Source organism: Eleutherodactylus coqui, chromosome 3 (genome assembly GCF_035609145.1).
Source record: "Eleutherodactylus coqui strain aEleCoq1 chromosome 3, aEleCoq1.hap1, whole genome shotgun sequence".
In the NCBI taxonomy this organism is placed as follows: domain Eukaryota; kingdom Metazoa; phylum Chordata; class Amphibia; order Anura; family Eleutherodactylidae; genus Eleutherodactylus; species Eleutherodactylus coqui.
The window spans coordinates 52684857-52709719 of record NC_089839.1 but is presented as its reverse complement, the minus strand read 5'-3'; the positions used below and the strand labels follow the sequence as shown (position 1 = coordinate 52709719).

At 43.6% G+C, this 24863-nt stretch overlaps 1 protein-coding gene across 1 annotated transcript; it reads left to right on the top strand.

The window, feature by feature from the left end:
• Positions 1–601: 601 nt before the first annotated feature.
• On the top strand, positions 602–22817 carry PRPH2 (peripherin 2). Its single transcript, XM_066594505.1, has 3 exons — positions 602–1294; positions 16248–16494; positions 21887–22817. The coding sequence occupies exons 1-3, from the start codon at positions 714–716 to the stop codon at positions 22109–22111; spliced, it is 1053 nt and encodes a 350-aa protein (XP_066450602.1). The 5' UTR covers positions 602–713; the 3' UTR covers positions 22112–22817.
• The last annotated feature ends 2046 nt before the right edge of the window (positions 22818–24863 follow it).

The window sequence follows — 24863 nt, the reverse complement described above, 5'->3', positions numbered from 1 at the left end:
CCAAAACTGTTTTAGGATATTCAAACCCTGATAGAAACCTGATCAGAGATCTAGAATACAGTCTGAACTTTACCTCTTCTGACCCCAATCAGTCCAAACAAACTCTTGTGTCCTGAATGGCAAAACCTGGAGCCATAATGCGGTCATCCCATTTTGTTCTTTGCTCTGGCCCCCTCTTTTCTACGTATGTTACTCTACTCAATCACTTACAAAGTTTTAAACCATTAGGTATAATGTAAGTACTTTTACTCATTTTGCAAATAATATTGGCTGCCGGGCTGTAAAATGCATCACCCTATGTAGAAGGAGAAATCCAGTAACCAGTAAAACGAGGATTACATCTGCTGATTATCAGGTTGGCAGAGATCCTTACAAATGGGATGAAGGAGATTAGAGGTATTTAGGTGACGTACAGCACTTGTAGGTTTAATCATCTGAAACTTTCAAGCTTCTTCTCCTTCGGTGGGAAGTAGGCCACCAGAGATAGTTGTAGGTCCTCTCGGTTGATAACATTTCAGACTCGTGCTATTACTAGCACTTGGATCCCACATAGGAACTTTCTTCCTCCATCTTTAGAGTAGGATGGTCAGTATGAAAGGGCCAAACCCCCTGCAACCACTTATGGACTGACTGGTGTCCTCAAGGTCAACTTCTTAATCCAGTCAAACAACCATTGAAATTTCGAGCAAAGCCCCAATCTTCAGGAGATCAACATGGCGATGATGAAAATGAAGTTCAACCTTAGGAAACGAGTCAAATTGGCTCAAGGGTTATGGCTGCTGAATTGGTGCAGTGTTTTAGCCGGCATCGCCCTCTTTGCCATGGGATTGTTCCTCAAAATCGAGCTGAGGAAGAGAAGTGAGGTGATGGATAATGCTGAAAGCCATTTTGTGCCCAATTCCCTTATTCTTATGGGGGCGCTGGCCTGTACCCTCAACGCATTTGCTGGGAAAATCTGTTACGATTCTTTGGATCCGGCAAAATTTGCAAAGTGGAAGCCGATGCTGAAACCCTACCTGATCATCTGCCTGTTCTTCAACGTTTTCATGTTCTTTATTGCTGTCTTGTGCTTGGTGACCAGGGGGTCTTTGGAGAGCACATTGTCACATGGGCTAAAGAACGGGATGCGTTACTACAAGGATACAGACACCCCAGGGAGATGCTTCATGAAGAAGACCATTGATCTGCTCCAGATTGAGTTCAAGTGCTGTGGGAACAATGGGTACAGAGATTGGTTTGAGATCCAGTGGGTCAGCAACCGATACCTGGACTTCAGTTCCAAGGAGGTCAAAGAGTAAGTAGACCCAAGCCGCACAATGCATTGTCAGATTGTCTGTGCCAAATGGCTAATTCAGATCTGCTATACAGTTTTTATAGGAATATTTTTATCTATCTCCAATATATATATATATAATTGCGCTAACCTCACTTATTCTTTGAGTTGAGTCCTATATATATGCTATATCCGTCCATATTTGAGGTTGTCATTTGGTCTACCGGAGTAGTAACTTCAAGAAAATGCATTATAGTGTTAAATCCTCTTACAGAGGTTATACGTTTATTGGCTAACCCACAACAATTATATACGCACGCCCTTGAAGCTACTTAAAGCTTCATCAAACAAATATTGTGTTGACATTCATGTTCTTGGACATGGAGAATACTAAAGCTGCTTTTCATCGCGGTTCTGTTCGCACCAATAAGGGTATTCAGACCTTTCTGCAACTGTCCTATTATTCTTCATGGGGCTTGCAGAAATCCTTGTATTCATATGTGGGGAAGGGATAATAGATGTATTACTGCATCACACTTTCCTGTTGTGGATTTAGTGTCTACTTTATGTGGATCATGCTAGGGTAGGATTAAGGGAGCTGGATTATTGGTAGAACACATGAGGCCGATGTCCCTGGTCTTCAATATTTAAGGACCTCAATCGTTTTAACATCTAGGTTGAGGGACAGAAGGTCCATGAGGGTTGTGGGGTCTAACAGGCCTGAAACATCTCAGTGAAGAACGTAGAATGCTGTAGGGACCTATACAGTTGCATTACTCATGAGGAATCGTCATTATCAGTCTACATGGCTGGCTATGAGGGTGGCCTGCTGATTTACTGCAGTGTATTTATTGCTTAAACTGTAGGTTGAGGGACAGAAGGTCAATGAGGGGTTGTGGGGTCTAACAGGCCTGGACCATCTCAGTGAAGAACTTAGAATGCCGTATGGACCCCTAGTTTGCTGCAGTTGCGTTACTCATGAGGACTCGTCATTATCAATGTAGCATGGCTGCCTCTGAGGGTGATGTGCTGATTTACACTGTGTATTTACTGTCATATGACATTATTGTATGGGTACAGTATGGCAGTGGCGTTAGGTTGACGTCACAACACAGCATTTGGCAGCAACTAACAAATTTAAGCACTGGGGGAAAAAAAGCTCTAGCAGAGACCCCTTCCGTCTCCCAGCGGCCCACTCCCCATCTCACCTATAAGTCTCTATTAGGCATTGCAAGCTATTTGATGTACCAAATGCAGGTTGTGGAAATAATGATGTTCAGTTGTCACTTGATCCCCATCCTCCATCTATATGGAAGAGATAAAAAAAATAGACCAATACCCATATGTAGTGTTAGCCAGGGGTTCCTCTAGAGGAGATGATTCAGAGGTCCAGCTCCATCTATACAAAACACGTTCATGTCCACTTTTAATGCATTGTAACCTTTTGTAGTTATCATTGAATATAAAGAACAGATCATCAATAACATCTAATAGGCCATGTGTGTTCACCCCATATGAAATAGACCTTAGAGGTAAGTGATTGTCTCTTGAGTCACCTCCAGATGGGGTTTTCTTTGGGTGGACCATTGTTGGCCATTGTTGTATCCGAGCCTCGGCCTACTGGAAGAGGCTCTAGCGGTCACTCAACACTAGTTACCGTTTCATTATACTACAATATATGTCTATGACCAGCTCATGTCATTTATTGGGTATTTATATCACTAGATGGACTGATAGGTTTAAAAGTTTGTCTCTGTTGTCCGGTACTTGGAAATGCTTGAACCAAGTTTGGTGATATTATTAATGTCCTATAATATATTGCTGTGCCCCATGTGGCAGAGAGTTTAAAGGCAGCAGAAATGCTCTCGCTCATGACCTGAAGGTTGTGGGTCCAATTCCCCAGGTCAGTAAAATGAGTACCCAGCTTGCTGGGGGGTAAAAGATGACTGGGGAAGGCAATGGCAAACCACCCCGCAAAAACAGTCTTCCAAGAAAACTTGATGCTTGCATCCAGGAACTTTACTAGAGATGAGTGAGCATACTCGCTAAGGACAATTACTCGATCGAGCATTGTCCTTAGCGAGTACCTGCCCGCTCGGAAGAAAAGGTTCGGCTGCCGGTGAGGGTGAGAGGTGAGTTGCGGCAGTGAGCAGTGGGGAGCGAGGGGAGAGATCTCCCCTCCGTTCCTCCCCGCTCCCCCGCCGCTCCCCGCCCGCCACCGGCAGCCGAACCTTTTCTTTCAAGCGGGCAGGTACTCGCTAAGGGGAATGCTCGATTGAGTAATTGCCCTTAGCGAGTATGCTCGCTCATCTCTAAACTTTACCTTTACCTATATTATATATGGCTTTGGTCATATAGCATATGTTGTGTTTTGTATGGTGGGTATAAGTTACAAATACTGCAACTAAACTGCCCAAGCCGCATTATCTCTGTATTCTCCTACGTGGTTATGGTGTTGCTCGTTAGTGGATATTACGTCGTGACGCCAGGAGCCTAGAGGAGACGGCGGTGCGGAGAGGCCATGTTTCCGGGTTATATATAGCACAGATCTGGCTTATTAGCTCACTATTATCCATGTTTAAGGATTGTGGACCTGCAGGTTAATCCACCAGAAAATACACACACTCCATCTTAGCACAATCTCCACTCGCTGAGATAATGTTCGGAAGATGGATTAACCCCTGGGTGCCAGGCCAGTAGTGTATTCTGTGTTACTGCCTCTTCCACGCATCTATTAGCCAAATTATTATGTTCCTATTCTCCACCCAGAGAAATGGAGATTATCCCTAGACCCAAGTAATAATACAATGCTTTCTTAGGCATTTATCACCTGCGGTGTTGGCCTCATGGTGGCCGAGACAGTACTGGCGTCCTGACAAAGGGCAACATCTGCATGGAGTTTGTATGTTCTCCCCAGGTTTGTGTGGGTTTCCTCCAAAAATATACTAAGAAGTGAATTTAGATTGTCATCCCTCGCTGTCCCCGTTTCAACTCACAGACTGTATAGAAGTATAGTTAATAGCCTGGCAGCATTACAAACTCCATCCATCATAGGCGGACATGTTTTTTCTGCTGCAATATGTGAAAATACCCTGAGGCCCAATGCTTAGCAATGGCGCAGCATTATCTGTACTGCGCATGTGCGTTGACGTGATGGCCAGCACATTCGCAGCACACATAAAAAAGACTGCGGACGGGAACGCGAGGGTACCCGGCCGGGCACAGAGTCGGATTCCGCATGCGAACGAATGTGAACGACTGAACGATTCTCATTTCAATGAAGCAAACGATGTATCTGCTGTATAAACGGGCGGCCCGAGCGAATGATGATGTCGTTCGCTCATTTAAGCAATATATCGTTTGACGTAAATGGACTTAATTTCCACGGACAGCCCCATTATAGCCTACAGGGCTATACACATGGGTGATTATTCACATGGACGGCGTGAAACCTCATGGGAGGTCCTACTCCTATGGACGAGAAGTGGGACCCACCAATGCATGTGAATGTGCTGTGTCCGTGTATATCAGTATGCTGTCCACAGGCAAGTTGCGCCTAAGTTTCTTGGAAAGGTGTTTGCTGCCACTTGTACCTATGTGGTGGTATACAATAACAATAGGATGATGTCCACCGAACCGCTCAAACTTACCGAAGGCTATGAGCATTATTGACCATTAGGCCTCCGGCACACTTCCCATGCGTGCGAGTTGCGCCTCAGAGACTTGGGTGCGGCTTGCATTGGAGAGCGCACGCTCACCTGTCCGGTGGTCTGATTTACACGCGGGCCGCACATTCACATGTATTCGTATTTTTCACAGGGACCATTGGTCTGTGTGAAGAAACATCAGTGTCCTTGTGGCCCTATAATGGGGAGTGTGCTGTCCGTGGCCCCAAATACACCAGTGTGCCGCGGGCCCGACACGAACATTATTTGCTGCAGGTAATGTTTGCTATTTACCGGGCTGTGTCGGAAAATAGTGGTAAATTGCAATTAGTACTTCTTGAGGAACTCTGAACAGCGGGTATAATTGCTGGCAGAACACATTGGGCGCCATTTATGAAAAGTGTCCAACAGTTACGGCCGTCCTTGTTGCACATAACAACCAACCAGAGCGCAGCTTTCGTTTTATAAGCAGCTCAGGAAAAGTGAAAGCTGAGCTGTGATTGGTTGCTATGGGCAATAAGGACAGTCTTACTTGTAGACAGATTTCATAAATGAGACCTGGTGTACGTAGTGCATTCTGTACTTCAATATGGATTTTAACCCCCTTAATGCCACAGGCTGTAATCTTACGCCCTGTGGGTGGCACAGGTTCAGAAGTCATCTGTGCCTTCCACAGCGAGAGACGGCTATGACTGACAGCCGCTCTCCAGCTGCAACAGCGGGAATCGGTGTTCTCAATGTAGATCGCAGCATGCAAAGGTTTTATATAGGGAGCCTACACCCTCTGTGACGTTACCAGTCCTCTGCTATGTAATCGCGGAGGGGACTGATGGGTTGCCGTGGCCACCGGACCCCAAACAGTGGCATTCAGGCCTGCCATGGCCTGTGATCATTACTGTAAGCAATAATGCATTGCAGTACAGAAGTACTGCAATGCATTATCATGCAGATCATAGCTTTTCTGGTTCAAGTCTCCTACAAGGACATAAAAAGGGTTAAAAAAAAAAAAAGTGACTAAAAAATACAACTTTTTTTTGCAACTTCCCTCTCTTTGTAAAAAAAACAAAAACAAGAAATTGAAGAAAACCCATCATTTTCATAAAACAGAGCCAAAATGCTTATTTTGTTTATTTCATCTCCCCCAAAAAACACAATGAAAGTGATTTTAAAAAGCCGTATCTACCCAGTATGGTACCAAGAAAAACGTATAGCTCGTCCCCAAAACACGAGCTCCAACAAGGCTCCATCAAGGGAGAAATTTAACAAAAATATATAATTTTGGTATCATCAGAATTGTACCAACCGGTAGAAAAATGCTTCATGTCATTTATGGTGTGTAGTTTCTAAGGATAGTTTCACACGGGCAATAAAATCGCGTGATGTGAGAGTGAGTAAAAACGCAGAATTATGAAACCCATGATTTACTTCACATGTGAGATGTTTTCACTGATGCAACGTTGTGAGAAGAAAAAATGGCCGCATTTCATCTCCCATGCTTCCCTATGGAGCCTTCATTTTATTGCATCACAACGCACCAACTTGTAATTAGAAAGTCCTATTGACTTACGCGCTAAAAAAGCGCTAGAAAATCGCAAGTGACAGTGATCCCTAAATCCCTAAAAAAAAAAAAGATGGGATTTTGTCTCAATCGCCCGTGTGAAACTACCCTTAAAATGAAAAAAAACAAAGAACAATGGTGCGTTCACACGTTGTTGATTTGGTGCCGATTTAGGTTTCTTTCACACGTGCGTCGTTTTGACGCTGAATAGGTGCATCAAAAAAGCGCATCTAAAAGAACCTACGGTTTTCTATGGGTTCTTTCAGATGAACGATTTTTTGACGGCCCGAAAAAAATCACGTCAAAAGAAAGTCGCGTTTTTTTTATGCCGAGATTTCTCTCCGTCAAAAGAAAGGACAAGTCTTATCTTTTGCCGGCTGCTCTCTTAGACTCCTATGGGAGCCGTCCGGAAAAGGGAGGTGATGAGGGTGGAAAGGAAGGGAGCGGCATACTCACTAATAGAAACCGCAACGTGTTTGCAGCTGCTTTTCGTTCACCCTAGTTAACGCCCAGATAGCCGTGCTGTTTTAGCGCGGCTCTCTGAGTGTTAAATGACGCTCATCTAAATAAGCCCTTTTTCACAGATTTTGGTGCAGATTTACTGCAGATTTCATCCCTTCAATTTGAATTCAATTGAAAGAGTGAAATCTGTTGCAGATCTGCACCAAAATCTGCAGCAAAAAAGCGACGTGTGACCACACCCCGAAGGGATTCTGTTATCAGATTAATGCCCCTCAAACCACTGCGAACATCCTGTAGAGCACCTACATGCATGCCGAGACCTATCTTGCTATTTATACGCTCTTCATTTCCAAGGAAATAAAGTCTAATGTCCTAAAAAAGGAGCTGGTTAATGTTCTGGGGGCGTTCCCATAGCGCAAAAGCTACGGTTCTTGATGCATAGCCCCTCCCTTTTCGCTGAGCGACGGCTTTGTAATCAGAAGACATTTGTGATCATTCCAAAAGAAGAATGACGTCAGCATCTCCGCCTCGTATGTTATTGTCCCAAAACATTGTATAAAAAGTGCACCGCTTCAACTCTTATGAGCCTTCTTCAGGCATAAGCTGAAACATTGCAGTTTTGTACATTGTTTTTGGAAAATAAAGTACCGTATGGAGATGGATTCTAATACCAGGGTGCTTCGACCTGGCTGGATTGTCTTTTGCATTCCAGCGGTGAGCTTAGAGGTGACAACTGCTGCGGTTTACACATTTGGATATGGTTTGAAAGACATTAGCAATGACATCTACTTCCATACAGAAATCTTGAGCAGGCTGCGTTCTGAGCCCGACATACATGCAGTGCGCTCGCTGCTGTTGATAGCTTGGCTATGGAAGTACTGCATATACGTTGGACTACAAACAGTGCATGCGCAGGAAAGAAAGAGGAAGGAGGAAGACAGAGAAGGGACTGTGCATTTTCATGACGCCTCGGAGACTCCGTACTAAAATAATAGCTACCTCGCTACTAAATTGGCTGCAAGAGGAGGCTGAGATCAGGAACGTAAGTGCCCGACAAACGTAGAATACATACAGGCGGACTGTAAATGCTGTGCATGTAGAAGCCACATGGAGGAGATTTCGTAAAGTTTCTTCACAAAGTGTGGAAAATTTGCGCAAAAAATCTGCAGCGTTTTTTAAAAACACTGCAGATTCTAAATTCGCAGCATGACTTTATGCTGCGGCATCCAACCCTGGAATTACAAGGGTTAAATCCCACAGCAGATCCGCTTCAAAAACGGCAGCCAATTCCACAGCATTTGGCCACTGCGGTTTTTCAGTGTAATTGCTGCGGGTTTTCCATTGCGGAACGCCTGCGGCGGTTATACGAAGCCGGCCAGGAAATGTATTCCACAAGATAAGGAGTTGATTTTTCAGCAGAGCTGTGATGTATGTTCACAGCGAGGACTATAAGCATAAATTATGTATTTTTCGCATTAAGGGCGGCGTCATACGGCTGTGTTTGCGCAATTTTTTGCGCACGTAAAATCTGTGTGCGCTACACACAGAGAATAGAACCCATTGATTTTAATGGGCTTGTTCTCATAAGCATGTTTTGTCCGCGCATTTCGTGTGTGCGCAAAAAAATTGTTCTTGCTATCGTGTAGCGGGGATTGGTGGCACGCTGGACTCAGCCGTGTGTAACATGTCCATTCAGTTCAGCTTGTTTCCACCCTCCTTGTTGATCCAGAGGAAGGCAAAGAAAACAATGAGGCAGACGCCAATTTACCCCATTTGATGGAGAAAATTCCATCCCTAAACCATAATGACAGTCAGAATAATCCCTTGATCATCATTTGAAAGTTCCTGCCTGACCTAAGTCTATTACTACTTTCTAACACCGGTGGGGCACCAGTGTATTTTGACCATAGTTTTGCATTACAGTGGTATTCCGGGACTTTGTCATCCAAGCAGCATTAGCTCTATATCAGCTCAATACAGCCATGACTAATGCACCTTGTGTACCTATATTGTGCTCAATTGCCAGTTGCCCGGCACGTGACTCGGGACACCATGTCCATGCTCTTTTCGTAAGTGCTTCTCCGGTCCTATTCATGTCTTCTGACATCTGGCCTAAATTCACATTGTAGGGGCGGGTGATCGGGACCAAAAATTGCACCGAATCCTCCCAAGAATGCACAGCCACATCTACCAAACCTTCAACTGCGCATGGTCACTCGCTCCAACGCAATGTGTGTTGGTACACTACCGTTCAAAAGTTTGGAGTCACATTGAAATGTCCTTATTTTTGAAGGAAAAGCACTGTACTTTTCAATGAAGATAACTTTAAACTAGTCCTAACTTTAAACAAATGCACTCTATACATTGCTAATGTGGTAAATGACTATTCTAGCTGCAAATGCCTGGTTTTTTGTGCAATATCTACAAAGGTGAATAGAGGCCCATTTCCAGCAACTATCACTCCAGTGTTCTAATGGTACAATGTGTTTGCTCATTGGCTCAGAAGGCTAATTGATGATTAGAAAACCCTTGTGCAATCATGTTCACACATCTGAAAACAGTCTAGCTCGTTACAGAAGCTACAAAACTGACCTTCCTGTGAGCAGATTGAGTTTCTGGAGCATCACATTTGTGGGGTCAATTAAACGCTCAAAATGGCCAGAAAAAGAGAACTTTCATCTGAAACTCGACAGTCTATTCTTGTTCTTAGAAATGAAGGCTATTCCATGCGAGAAATTGCTAAGAAATTGAAGATTTCCTACAACGGTGTGTACTACTCCCTTCAGAGGACAGCACAAACAGGCTCTAACCAGAGTAGAAAAAGAAGTGGGAGGCCGCGTTGCACAACTAAGCAAGAAGATAAGCACATTAGAGTCTCTAGTTTGAGAAACAGACGCCTCACAGGTACCCAACTGGCATCTTCATTAAATAGTACCCGCAAAACACCAGTGTCAACATCTACGGTGAAGAGGCGGCTGCGGGATTTTGGGCTTCAGGGCAGAGTGGCAAAGAAAAAGCCATATCTGAGACTGGCCAATAAAAGAAAAAGATTAAGATGGGCAAAAGAACACAGACATTGGACAGAGGAAGACTGGAAAAAAGTGTTGTGGACGGATGAATCCTAGTTTGAGGTGTTTGGATCACAAAGAAGAACGTTTGTGAGACGCTGAACAAATGAAAAGATGCTGGAAGAATGCCTGACGCCATCTGTTAAGCATGGTGGAGGTAATGTGATGGTCTGGGGTTGCTTTGGTGCTGGTAAGGTGGGAGATTTGTACAGGGTAAAAGGGATTCTGAATAAGGAAGGCTATCACTCCATTTTGCAACGCCATGCCATACCCAGTGGACAGCGCTTGATTGGAACCAATTTCATCCTACAACAGGACAATGACCCTAAACACACCTCCAAATTGTGCAAGAACTATTTACAGCAGAAGCAGGCAGCTGGTATTCTATCGGTAATGGAGTGGCCAGCGCAGTCACCAGATCTGAACCCCATTGAGCTGTTGTGGGAGCAGCTTGACCGTATGGTACGCCAGAAGTGCCCATCCAACCAATCCAACTTGTGGGAGATGCTTCTAGAAGTGTGGGGTGCAATTTCTCAAGCTTACCTCAACAAATTAACAGCTAGAATGTCAAAGGTGTGCAATGCTGTAATTGCTGCAAAAGGAGGATTCTTTGACGAAAGCAAAGTTTGATGTAAAAACAATGTTATTTCAAATACAAATCATTATTTCTAACCTTGTCAATGTCTTGACTCTATTTTCTATTCATTTCACAACGCATGGTGGTGAATAAGTGTGACTTTTCATGGAAAACACAAAATTGTTTGGGTGACCCCAAACTTTTGAACGGTAGTGTATTTATAGGAGAGCCAGGATGTAAATTATGTCAGCAGAAGAGAAGAATGCAAGCTACCGCGTAGGTTGGCCGGCGTTCTCTGTACTCAACTATTACACTAGGTAGTATTAGTGGAACACTTTTTTAAAAATTTGGTCACATACTTGGAAAACATCTTTAATATTAAGTCCTGGTGACGATGTGGAAAAACAAGAGCTCCATGGTTACTAAAATGTAAGCTGTACTTTTGTAGACCCTGGCTAGACCTTCCCCATCTTTCTAAGTTCCATAACTTTGAATTAACTAACTCAACCACCTGGTTGTAATGCGCATCCAACCACTTGTTTACCAGCTTTCCTGTGCCCGGCCAAACTTATGCAGATTGGGGTTCACTATATGTGTGTAATACATACATACAAAGTTTGTATTACTAGGTATGGGTACTACCAGAGTAGTAGATGGGGGCCCACTTCTATGATTACAGGGGTTGTCCCACCAAAATGTTATCTTCTATCTACAGGATAGGGCTTAACTAAATGATCGTTGGAGGTCCTACCTCTGGTACTGGGGAATAGAGTCAAGCGCTGTATTTGGCTACCTCCAGTAGTCCTAAATATATGAGGCACAGATGCCTGACCACCGCTCCATGTATTCAAGGAGCATCAAAACTCACTTGGGACAAACCCTTACCTCAGTAGGTAAGGACAATTAATAATAGCTGTTACTCCAAGGATAAACTGGGACTTTAGGCCAGAGCAGAAATTTGGACTCTTGATTCATTGTTATATAGGCTAATGGGTCAAATGATATGTCATCAATAGATAGGGGTGTAATTTAGGAAATTATTGGTATTGGTGGGTGAAGGGTAAAGTACCAAGTCAGAAGCATAACTAGGGTACTGTAGAAGCAGAAGTTCAGTAACTTTACCTAGTATAAGACTAGGTTTTTGATATATAGTTTGATGCTTTTTTGATTGGTTGGGTAGTGGGTACTGGGCAAATGGGTATGTTTATTACACCTGTGTATAGTACCACTCCTTCCCCTGTCCTTCTGTGTGGCACATAATTCCTTCCCCAGCTCTCCTACGTGGCAGGCTACCTATACCGGGCACCTCGGTATGCCAAATGAATCATTTCTTTGCTCAGCTCAACGGCAGGCCTCTCCCTCACCAGCTCCGTTGGGTATAAGACCACTCACATCCATCAAGGTCCCAACATATCTGTGCATCCGATTGATGTCAGTGGGCACCATGTAGTGCTCAACTTTCCCTGTGGTCGATCTGCAAGGAAACTGAACTGGGTTCCCCTCCAGATTACACCTGATCACTGGCAGCCCGAGCAGCGGGACGCCCTGTGATCAGCTTACTGTATCTGTGCACCATCTGTGAATTAGATTACACAGGAAATCCTGTGCTACAAAATGATTCGAGCTTGAAAATCTTAGTGCGATTCGCCTGCCAAGTGTGAAAGCCACTTGAAGGGGTTTTCAGGGACTTCAATTTTGGTGGTCCATTCATAGGGTAGAATGGTCCATTCAATATCAGACCGACATGCTTCATAGAGGCTGTGCCTGGTACTGCAGCTCACTTTGCAGCTCACTATCAATATCAGACCGGCATGTTTCATAGAGGCTGTGCCTGGGACTGCAGCTCACTGTTTCTGAATACCATTCAAGCACTGGCGTAACTATAGGAGATGCAGGGGATGCAGTTGTACCCGAGCCCAGGAGCTTTGGGGGGCCCATAAGGCCTCTCTTCTCCATATATGGAGCCCAGTACTATGAATAAAGCATTATAGTTGGGGCCCTGTTACAGGTTTTGTATTGGGGCCCAGAAGCTTCAAGTTCCGCCTCTGCATTAAGGGGTTAAGAGAAGTTGGGTGGCCCCAAGATAAACTTTTGCACCCTGGCCCTGCACCCTGAATGGGACTAAGCAATACCGGGCACAGTAGTTACAAAATATGACACTGTGCTTAGTGGACAATGAATAGGTGGGGGCCCAACTTCCCGCACTACTAGAATCGGTTGATTGAAGGTTGCTGCAGTGCTCAGATGATTGTTGGGGTTGTAGGGAGCCAGACACCCACCAATCTCATATTGATGACCTATCCTAAATACATGGCCAGTTACATGGATCTACATGGAACAATCACTACATTAGGAACAGCTTACACCTTGTGATCAGTAACGCAGCACCATGTGACATCCGCATCAGGAATTGCTCTCGGATAATGTGCTGACCTCTTCTCTGCACAGCAGAAGGCAATATTGGGCAGTCATGGGTAAATGTAATGACTTGAATGACTTTGAGCATGGGCAGATTGTTGGTACCCGGAGATGTGGTTCCATTATTTCTGAAACAGTCACACTTGTTGGCTGTTCCCGGTATCAAAAGTGTACCAAAACTAGTAGATCCATGGACAGACAATCACACAGTGGTTGATCCTAGAGGTGAATGCCAGGTGGCATGTCTGGTATCTCAGCAATGAGGTGCCACACTAGACCACCTGATCCAACAGCACAACAGCTAGGAAGTTAGACAAATATTCACAATGACCATGCAACATACCTTCCATTGACTGGAGTTCAATAGCCGAAGACCACAAAAGATATCCCTGATGTCCCCATGTCATCGCCAAAAATGCATCACATGGGCTCAGGAAAGGCATCAATAGATCTTGGACACAAGGCAAAAGGTTGTCTGAGGTGATGAGTCCTGTTTCGTGCTGAAGCCAAATGGATGGTTGGGTCTGCATCTGGCATAAACATCATGAAGTTGTATTCCATGGGTGGACAGTTGGGGCTTAATAGGCCGGTGGTGGCAGTGTCATGGTCTGGGGAGCGTTTTCTTGGCATGGCCTATAACTGTTGGTCATCCTACTGCAATTCTTGAATGGTGAATGCTACAGAGACCTGTTAGCTGACCATCTGCATCAATATCTTCAGGAAATCTTCCCCGACCACAGTGCTATCTTTCAACAGGACAATGTCATCAAGCTTCCATCCAAGAGTGGTTGGAGAAACATGACAGTGACTGTAACCACATTGAACATGTCTAGGATATTCAGCTTTGAGATCTGCTTTCACTTATCCACAAAATGTGCACCAACTAATGGAGTTGCTGCAGCAGGCATGGGTCAAGTTGAGTAGGAGGATGTTCACCACCCTGCGGAATCTGTTCTCTGACGTCTGAAAGACGTGGGTTAGGAAAGAAAAAAAATTGATCACGCTCAAGGAGTGACCTACAACCCATAATACTGATTGTATGTATGGAATAAAGTAAACCTTTCACTTACTTCACCAGGTTGATGTGAGGGACCAGACCAAGTCTCCACAAACCCCTGTATCCACATAAACTGGTGAAGCCAAAGGGCAAATGTACACACTGGTAATGAAGATGTCTTATCAATGGAGAGTTTATTGCCAAAGGATAAATATGGGTACAGCTCTGTAACACATTTTGGAGGGAACATATCAGGAAAAGCCCCCCTCCCTCTCCACCACCCAAGCAGTTACAAAAGGTAAAAAGAGTACTGTATATGTAATACTAGCTGATATACCCGGCTTCACCCAAATTAATTTGGTACAGGTATCTATCTGTTGTTTACACGGAAATTTTATAAAGTCATGGGTCCTTCGAAAGAACCGAGTAATAAAATAGGTATACACATAGAGGAGCGTTAGATTCTCCTCAGACGGAATGTACTGATGTCCTTCTACAAAATGTGCCACACCTCCCACTCTCCTCACTTTTTACCCTTAAAGGTAATAGCCCTTTTTATTCAAATTTACCCCGAGACTTGAAGTTGCAGCCCCTTCTTAGCCTTAAAGGTATGCTTCATCCCTACAGTCCATGGCCGCTTCCTTATGTACTTTACAGCCTTTCAGTATATGCACACAGAGGTCAGTTAGATTCTTTTCAGTATATACACACAGATCAGTTAGATTTTCCTCAATATATACAAACAGAGGTCAGTTAGATTTTCCTCAGTATGTACACAAAGAGGCGAGGTAGATTCTCCTCAGTATACAAATAATTTCCCTAAGCTCTATGGCTTATGAGAAAAGAACTCTCTCATGTATTGCAGATTTCTGCAGTTTTTCACACTTTGAATTGAATATTGAAGTTGCGACTCCTTTACTTTTCCTATTCAAGAGGTAAAGGATGGTCGTGGCAAATTTCACATTTGTACAGTACACGTGTGTTATTAGTAACATTACATAGGCGGTCACTTTTCCTATTTAGGACCTAAAGAATGGTCGTGGCAAATTTCATGTTTGTACAACACCAGGAAGTTAGAGAATTAGTGGCGAGTCAGTGAGTGAGTGAGTCAGTCAGTGAGGGCTTTCGCCTTTTTATATATATATATATATATACATATATATATATAAACATTTGCCTTCATTGGAGACAGTGGTGGGTGTTGTTCGAAAAAATGCACACCAAAACACGCTCGGGCTTCAGAAATGCACGCCAAAGTACGCTCAGGCCACATCATATTCTTTAGCAGCATGTAGACTCGTCCTTTGGCTTTACCAATTTTCGTGGATACCGGTGGTTGTGGTGACTTGGTCTAGTCATACATTACCAGTATTACTGGTTGGAGGTCCCTCCCTGAGCGCGATCCTTCATTTTTTCTTTCCCAACCCATGCTAATCCCCCGAACCTTGGTATTAGGCCTGTGATTGGTGCTCTCCAGGACCAGAAGTCCTGAACAGATGGGGAGTGCTCTCTTTTCATTGAGGTTTTATAATATAAGATGATCATGGCTATAGGCTGTAGGGGCCGACCTTGGTTTTCCATGACAACCTCAATACAGCAGGTAAGTCTGTTGCGTGCTATTCATTCCTTGAGAGCGATACCCATCTCTTTTTTCCCATCTGAAAGCCGTGATTGCCAAAAAAAGTAGAGCTCAGCAGAAAAAGTTGGCGCTATACAAATAAAGATTATTATATTAATATAGAGCAGGCTGCTATTGAGTAGCTTTTCCTAATGCAGCGATTGTTTAATGTATAATGTGATATTTTAATGGCTTCCTGTCTGTGAATTGAAAGGCTCAGAAGGAAGAGGTAAGTGACCATTGGATACCAAAGACTTGACATTATCTACCAGATCACCGAGGATGTGGGTTAAGCCATAGCGTCCTCAGATTCACTAAGTCAATGAGACTTTAGGCTCAGGATGCTATGTGGTCACCTGAAAGTAGACGCGTGTCTGCTAGGCCATTAGGCACCAAGGGCTATACCATAAGGTCATCGGGTTTAGGATTACATCTCAAGGGGGTCAACAGGGAGCACGAAAGCATGGGCCAAGAGCCAGGGCTACATTGGAAATGAAGAAGATGGTTGGAGACTATGCTTTCACTGCCTGGGATAATAATGCTGGTTAGCTTTATCATATTTGAGCATTGTGTTGCATTTTTTTGCTGATTTTATATTTTTTTCTTTGTAGTCGAATTAAAAGTAACGTGGATGGCAAATTCTTGATTGATGGAGTACCATTTAGCTGCTGCAACCCCAACTCCCCCCGACCATGCATCCAGATGCAGGTGACCAACAACTCCGCTCATTACAGCTACGACCATCAAACGGAGGAGCTGAACTTATGGAACAGGGGCTGCAAGGAGGCTCTGCTTCACTACTACACCAGCATGATGAGTTCCATGGGGGCTCTGGTCTTACTCGTCTGGCTAATGGAGGTAAAACAGGAAGACATTTAGGAAATGCTTGTGTATTTGGGAACATTGGTAGGTTTTAAACATGTCATTTTGAGGATATTTGTTTCTACGGTTTCACGTGAATAAAGCTTAAAGGTGTTCTTTGTTTTGGACAATCCCTATTTGTAAGGGCAATATAATTATTCGCAAAGTGTGCCACTGATAAGACCCCTAGAGATCAACAGTAATCAGCGGAGAAAGAAACCTGGCACTAGGTGTCCAGTTTTCCTGCAGTGCCCCCACAGGAGAAATGAAGCATTACATCCATTCACATCAGTGGGTTGTCTATGCAGGACAGTGAGAGATACTCTTTATAATCTCCCTCCACTGTGACCAATAAATGAGGATCCTGAACAAAGGACCCCCCCTCTATTAATTCAGAATTATCATAGGATGTATGAAAATGGATTTTCTAACCTGGACAACCCATTTAATAATGCCATAATGAAAAGCTATGCTATTTTTTTTATACATTTTATGTTTTGAGTCTTCACCATTTTCAAGATCACTGCTTGTAGTCAATGAATAGAAAAATGCATTAACTCCTTCTCGACATCCATTGTACATGTACGGCAGATGATGGGTGACTGAGCATGGCACTCTCAGGACCTGAGCCAGTTCCATACACAGCAGATGCCAGCTATAAAATACAACCGACACCCAGTGACCTGGATTGGAGATAAATCCTATCCTGACTATTTAACTACTTAGAGGTTGCAGTTACTTTGTCCCCCTATGCCCCCTCCCCACAATGAGACTGTAATGTGCCACTTGCTTACCATGGTATCCTGGGGCCTAGTGAAGGCTGCAAGGTCTACCATGGTTTCCAATTCCTATTTAGCTTGCCGGTAAATGTTCAATATACTGAGGTATTGCAGTGTATTGTACAAGTGATCAGGCAATTGCAAGTTCAAGCCCCCTGTGAGGACTAAAGAAAAATATAAATTAAGTTTAATAAAGATTTTTTAATAGAAAAAAATGAGTGTAGAAAACTTATTTTGAAATACTTTCTTAAGGGGGTTGTTTGCCCTTTTTTCACTGATGACCTATCCTCTAGATAGCCCATTAGTAGCTGGTGTCAGTGCAGCAGGCTGGATATTTTCATTAGCTATCAGCACAGGAAGTGCCAGCGCCTGCTTCACTCCCCTTGAAATCAATGGGAGTGCTGCTCCACTTCCTGCCTCTCTGGTGGTCTGGACATCACATCCAGTCCTGACCAGAGCAGGAAGTGCTGTAGCAGAGCAGCGCTCCCATTGATTTAAATGGGAGTGAAGCCTTTGTCCACTCTTCCTCCCCAATCCGCAGATGACAACATCTGGCCTGCTGCACTGGACAGCAGGCCGAACAATCAGCTGATGGGTGGGGGTCCCATGTCCAACTATTGTTGACCTATCTAGAGGATAGGTCATCTGTAACAAAAAGGGCAGACAACCCCTTAAGGATCTCTGAGTTTATAGAGTAGGGAAGGGGTGCACAACTCCAGTCCTCAAGGCACCCAAACAGGTCATGTTTTCAGGATATCCTATAGTAAGAACACCTGTGGCAATGTCTGAGGACCGACAATAATTACATCACCTGTGCAACACTGAGGAAATCCTGAAAACATGACCTGTTGGGGGTCCCTGAGGACTGGAGTTGGGGAACCCTGGAGTAGCATCTCCCACATAGGACCCTCATCTATTAGGACTCATTAACACAACCCTGTTTTCACATGGATTTTCATTGATCCGTTCACAATAGCGTGTAAACTCTGCATGTAGAAAAAGATCGCCGCCTGCTCTGTTTCACCGCATTTGGCGATAACTATTCTTTTCTATGGGTAGCGTATACCAAGCTGTCCTTATGCAATACATTGGGTATGGGCGACAATACGTACGCAACTCCGCTATGAGACAGAGTGGGGAATTAAAAAAAAAAAAAAAAGACAAAAGTCACATGCCAGCGTGCGTGAAATATGCCGCCATGCGCGGTGGTAGCCAGGTTGCACAGGCCGATAAAACGCTGCATGACCCACACAGCGTTTCGCGCATACAGTCGTGTGAATGAGCCCTTAGTCAGAGAACTGCTACAAAGTGCTGCTCAATCAGGCGTTAGACAGACAATCCGTGTAATGCACTATTCTTCCTGTGACGCTGCGAGTGGAATGCAACAACTGCTGTGAGAATAACTCACACTTTAAAGCTCATCTTTGGGGGTCTCAGTTAGCTGGGCACCCTTTAATCGTAGCATCAGGGGACGCTTCTAACTAATAGGGGTTGTCCAGAGATCGCAACCCTTTTAATACAATACCATCCCATAGTTGAGATTTGATAAATCAAAGTGAAGTATAGTTTTGAGGGAACTGTGTGCAGATATGTCCAATATGGTGACAGGAAGTGATGATTGGGCAGGTTGGGGATCTGCAGCGGTCCTCGGTGCCAGACCCTTACCATCTTTCTGTGTAGTAGGAGATCCCCTTTAAACTGAAGCTATATCTTTGTAGGGGTGGTTTTACACATGCTCCGAGGGTTCCGCTTTCCAGGAAAGGGGAATCCCCACAGCCGAACAGCTCCGTCTCAGGACGGAACCGAACAGCGTCGAACGGACCCTATTGACCATAATGGTGTCCATTCGGTTTCCGCTCAGCTGCCCAGCTTTTGGACAGAAGAAAAAGTGCTGCATGCAGAAGTTTTTCTTCCAGTATTTTGAGCCGAATCTACGATGGACGCTCCGGCCCGAGGTTCCAACGCAGATGTGAAAACGGCTTTACTAATTTAATCTCATGACCTTCTGTCATGTTTTACTTTGTTTAGAGTTTCTTTTTTTCTCCTGAGTACATAGAAAGATCAATAACTTTCTGTCATCAGATGTTATTTTTGTTTTTCTCTAATTAATGCCCTATTGTGCGTCTGATTAGTTCATTAAAGGGATATTCCCGTCATAAACATTTCTACATATCTACAGTATATGTCAAATGCTCCCAATCGGGAGAACAGCATAATGCCCAACCACCAAATCTGGTGTACTTCCATAAGTCAATAAAGAGATGGCAACTCTTGTACTCTGCCTTCTTCATTGAAGTTTACGAAAAGAGACAAGAATTGCTGGAAATTAATTAATTAGGTAAGTAATCTCAATCATTCGTGCACCAGGACGTTTCTGACTTGGTGCTGTTTTGTGCATTAATGAGGGCCTCCAGGTAATCAGGTATCACTCTGCATCAGCTATTATTGAGCTGAGCTGTCCTGTATTTTCACACAAGGCATAAAGTTATACAAAAACCAAAGGAAGATTTAATGACAGCAACTTGTTGACAGTTTTCAGATAGTAATCAGAACTATTATTCCTTTACTGCATTATGAAAAAAATGTGAAAAGAATAAAAATGTATTGAATATATACTGCATTGCAAATGATAGATTTTATTTGCTGACTCTGCTACTAAGCATTTGTCTGATATAACAAAAATAGTTTGGTACCGTGTTCCCAGCAAGAGAAACCAAGTACTCTTGTAGATATGATACATTTTAATAGCTAACAAAAATACATGATGTTATTGTGAGCTTTTGAACCTACTTCTTTGACACTATCAAGAATGGACTGAACCTAGGAGAGGGCTTTTTGCAACAGTGGAGAATATGAGAAATCTGGAGCAGAGATAACACACTGGCCTGGTGACCCCCTAACACCAATTTAGAGACCATATAACTTTCAAATCCCTTATTAGTGGACTAATCAAATATTTACTCCTCTGCTCATCCTGTTCTGGCATTTTTTAAAGTGCAAATTACTCACACCATGGCTGTGCCTTGTCATGTGTATGTGTGTGTGTGTGTATATGTATATATATATATATATATATATATGTATATATCTTCTGATCTATTTTATTATGCCCGAGGAAGAACCCTGAGTAGGTTGGAAAGCTCGCTATAACATCATGGTTTTTTTTAGCAATTAACAGGTATCGTATCTACAAGATTATTTGGTTTTTCTCACTGAGAACAATCCCATTCTGATATAACAGTCATAGTAGAAATCACAGTTTTACTGTAACTTGTACACAATCTTAATGGTTGCTATGTGAGAACAAGTTATGATCATCCTAAGTTACATTTGACATTTTCTCTCACAGGGAAACATTGAGGTTGCAGCAATATTGTCATTGTACCGGGACGGGTGCTGGCTTTAAATTAGATGGAGCCCTGTATCAGACCCATCTCATAATAATAAATACCTGCTCCAGAACCAAGCTCATAACATGGATACAGCACCAGAACAGTGCAGTGGATAAACACTATGAGAACTAAGCGCATAACATAAATATAGCACACGAACCAACCTCAGTAGCTAGATACAATACTAGAACCAAACTGATACAGAAGCACAGCCATAGAACCAAGCACATAAGAAATAAAGAGAAGTAAGCAATTTTGTTGTGGGGGCACTGATAGGCTGACAATGATGAATCATCAAATCGGAGGAGACGGGACCTTTTGTGCAGGATATGGCTGGTAGGATTCTGACTTTTGGGACCATCACCGATCCTGAGAATGAGCAACGCTGCACACTACCATCATGTCTTCCAATCTTAAAGGGGTTGTCCAGTTGTAAACTACTAATGGACTCTCCTTAGGCTAGGCCATCAATAGTAGATTGGTGGGGATCCACTGCCTGGGAGCCCTGATCATCCGTTCACTAAGCTGGTGTGCTTGTGCACTAAGCTGATTTCTGCAGGAAGCACATAGCTCCAAAGTGACAATTTTCCGGCTTGGTAAAGACAAAGTTCCCATTCACCTCAATGAAAAATTTGCTTGTAATACCAAGTCTGACCAATACAGTGACAACAGAGCTATTTGCTTGCTGCAGAAATCAGCTTAGTGCAGGAGCTCACTGGCCGGGAAACAGCTGATTAGTGGGGAGGCTCGGATGATAGACCCCTATTGATGGCCTATCTTCAGGCTAGCACACTAATAGTTTACAACTGGACAGCCCAATTAACAGCACCGAGATAGTTATGAGATCCATTTTCAAACTCATCCCAGTTGACCCACTGACTCATAATGCGGTCCGTAATATTTCTGCTGATGTGCCTTCTTTTCAACCACAAGGTTACAATATTTTTGCAGTCAAAAACACCAGAGCTCTGACAAAACAGAAGACACTAATGTGAACACACTAGGTATTCTGTAATATGATGCCCTCCATAACCCGTACCTCCCACTCTCGTCTTCCAAGACTTTTCTTGAGCTTCACCAGTTCTCTGGAATGCGCTACCCCAGACAATTAATTCCCAATATCCACATTTTTAACCATGTCTATCCCATTCTCTAACCTCTCTTGTTTATATCCCTCTTGCGTTACTCATACCTTTTTTGGTTTAATATTTTCTCCAGGTGGCTGACATGATCGGGCTCCGTTTCTTGCACACGTGCTTGGACAGCATAGCCAACCCTGAAGATCCTGAATGTGAAAGTGAGGGCTGGCTGCTAGAAAAAAGCCTGAAAGAAACTGTCACATCTGTCTTGAGTTTGCTGAAAAGTATTTTTAAGTTGAACAAGGTGGAGAGCGCTGAAGGCGACGGTGGAGACAAGACCCCAGCAGTGGCAACCGTCAGCTGAACATCAGGACTAACCAGGACTTTCTTAACAAGTCGTCTTTTCAAATGTGAAAATTGTCACTTTGAAAAAAACAATTCCAAAAACAGATGTGCAAACCTTCAAAAAAAATCATAGATTTCCAATAACCACGAATACACCCAGGTATATACTGCTATTATTATACACGTTTGATGTGTATAGATGGAACACACACTAAATTACTATTGATTTTTACCCAAATTATTCTATAAAGGGGTTAGGACTAATAATATGAATTGGATTCTGCCACTTTAAATTGGTGCACATACCTTACACAGCGATAAGGAATTCTCATAGTGACAGGCTTTTATTCCAGGCTGAAAAGAAGGCTTGCTGTACTGTGCTACATATATACTGTACATATATACATAGAAAGAGCTCACGATGGGACCTGAGGCAAGAAGCGAGATGTTGGTAGACTCTAAACGGATAGCTGGCTGATCTAGAACTGTATTGTGTAAATTAAAGCCCCCTAATAATCCCAACGACAGTCGTTCGATGCGTTACATACAGTAGAAGTGCTCGCATATAAGCTGAAGTGACCGTACAAGTCGGTTCGGGGCTTGAAATTTATTAGCCATTTTGACCTAAACCAACTGAAATATGATTTTGCTTGTATATTTTATAATTGGTGTATATTATAGAATGACAAGCTGAACATGTGTCAATTTTGTGCAACATTGTTTCAAACTGTCACCAATGAATCTTTCTGAAATGTCAATATAAGTTTAGTCAAAGACCCGTCTGATCAGGTCGGATGTTTATGCCAATGCAGGCTTTATACAATGTTAGTGACAACAATAAAACGAGTACCGATGTAAATAGAATTGACTGCAACTCAATCTAACCTGTGCTGTGTTTGTAATCAACAAGCCCCTAGTGGTTTCTGGCTTGAACTACAAGAAGGCAATATGTCGTAATTACAGCGGTTGGTTGGTTGAATTTTCATTTATCTGGCCGACTATGCCACAGAACGCCACATGAGGTAAGTAAATATAACTTTAGGAGGGGTCACAACCAAAGTCTAAAAAAAATTGTCATGTATTAGTAAATCATAAGTGAAAGGAGCATTTTGTAATTGAGTTTTAGTGTTTCAGGTCAAACTTTGTTAAAAGGGCAATATCTGCATGGAGTTTGAATGCTTGTAGAAACCCACACTGACATCCATGCAGATGCTGTCTTTAGTCAGATATGAACCTAGGGTACTGCTAGGCAACAGTTGTAGCCACTGAGCCACGTGTATGATGAAGATGATCTTCGCCTCCTTTTGAAGAAGTAGCATGGTGGCTTTGTGGTCAGCACTGTTGAAGTTATATGCTCAAATCTGTCCAAGGACAACATCTGCATAGTGTTTGTATGAATATTTGTAGAAATCCATACAAGCATACAGGTGTTGTCTTTGGTCAGATTTGAACCTACGACGCCAGTGCTGGAAAGCAACAGTGCTAACCACTAGGGGGAAAGGAGTAGTTTTATTGCTCTTTTATACACCAGTTTTAGGGGTATTGATGAAGTTCCAGTTCAGTTCTGACTACTGTAATTCATACCGATTCTACTTTTTTGCTGAAATTAAGCAAACTGGCCGAATCAAACTTTTCAAAAGCGCACTTAACACTGCAGTTTTTTTTTTTACATTGTTCTGTTACGTTGCTGTAGTCATGAAGTTCAACAGTATTGGCTGTTGCCTTTCAAAAACTGGCATACAGTTTACATCTAAAGCAATTCTCCACAGGATAGATGAAAATGTATGTTTGCTGAGGGCCTTACTGATCATTAGAATTGAGTCAGTCCCACCCCCTCCGCATGCATCCTCACTGAATGAGTACTATGGATCACTTACAACCCTTCCTCCGATTTCCCCAGAAGTCATTATTTTATCACCTACCCTGGGAAGGTACTGATGCATCTTGTCTCCACCAGAAGTATGGGTGAAGACATAGTGATTGATTGTATCTGCCCCGTTAATGCCCCCAAGCTCCTAATTGGCTAGGGTTAGGCTAGGGTGGGGGTTTGCCGTGGCTGGAGGGCTAGGGTTAGCCATAGGGTTAGGGTTACAGGAGTAGCAGGACTGACGGAGCAGGCTTCAGGAAGTGGCCGAGAAGCACTGCTGCATTGTGGATTGGAGCTGCGCCATGTAGGGTGAGAGCACTGTTTCCAGCGGCACCAATGCCAGCTGGGGAAGGCAGCGCAGGGTTAGAACGGATAGACAGAGAGTGGGGCCGCCTTCTTGGACACAGGGATAGCATGAGATATTGCAGGGAGTACGGTGGTAAGAGCAACAGCGGTGGACACTGCAGGGAGGCCAGTGGTGACGGAAGCACCCTTGCCACCTTCTGGAGCTCAGATGGCAGCCTGGCATGCCCACATTGACCGCGATCCTAGCAACGGGGCTAGCAGTGGCCAAAGGAGTACCGCGGAGAGCTTACTTGGCAGAAGGCCGACAGCTCCCCTAACAAGCACGCCGCTTGCAGCTGAGAAAGGAGGGCATCGGGGAGTTTACATGCCAGAAGTACGACAGGGGAGAAAGGAGGGCAGCGGACAGCCGAGACAGGAGCTTAGCACAATCCCAGGCCTCCACCAATTGTTCTGGTGGAGACAAAATGCACCAGTAGCCCCTGGGGATAGGTTATAAACATTTTTCATGGAATAACCCCATTAATCATCATGTTAGATAATATGGACCACCCTTGTACTGATTTTTTTTTAGCTGTTCATTCGCTTCATAAATGCTAAA

Coding starts and splice junctions, on each gene's coding strand:
- PRPH2 (XM_066594505.1), top strand. CDS start 714: ATGGCGATGATGAAAATGAAGTTCAACCTTAGGAAACGAGTCAAATTG. Junction 1,295..16,247: donor AGTTCCAAGGAGGTCAAAGA/GTAAGTAGACCC, acceptor TTTTCTTTGTAG/TCGAATTAAAAGTAACGTGG. Junction 16,495..21,886: donor TACTCGTCTGGCTAATGGAG/GTAAAACAGGAA, acceptor TATTTTCTCCAG/GTGGCTGACATGATCGGGCT.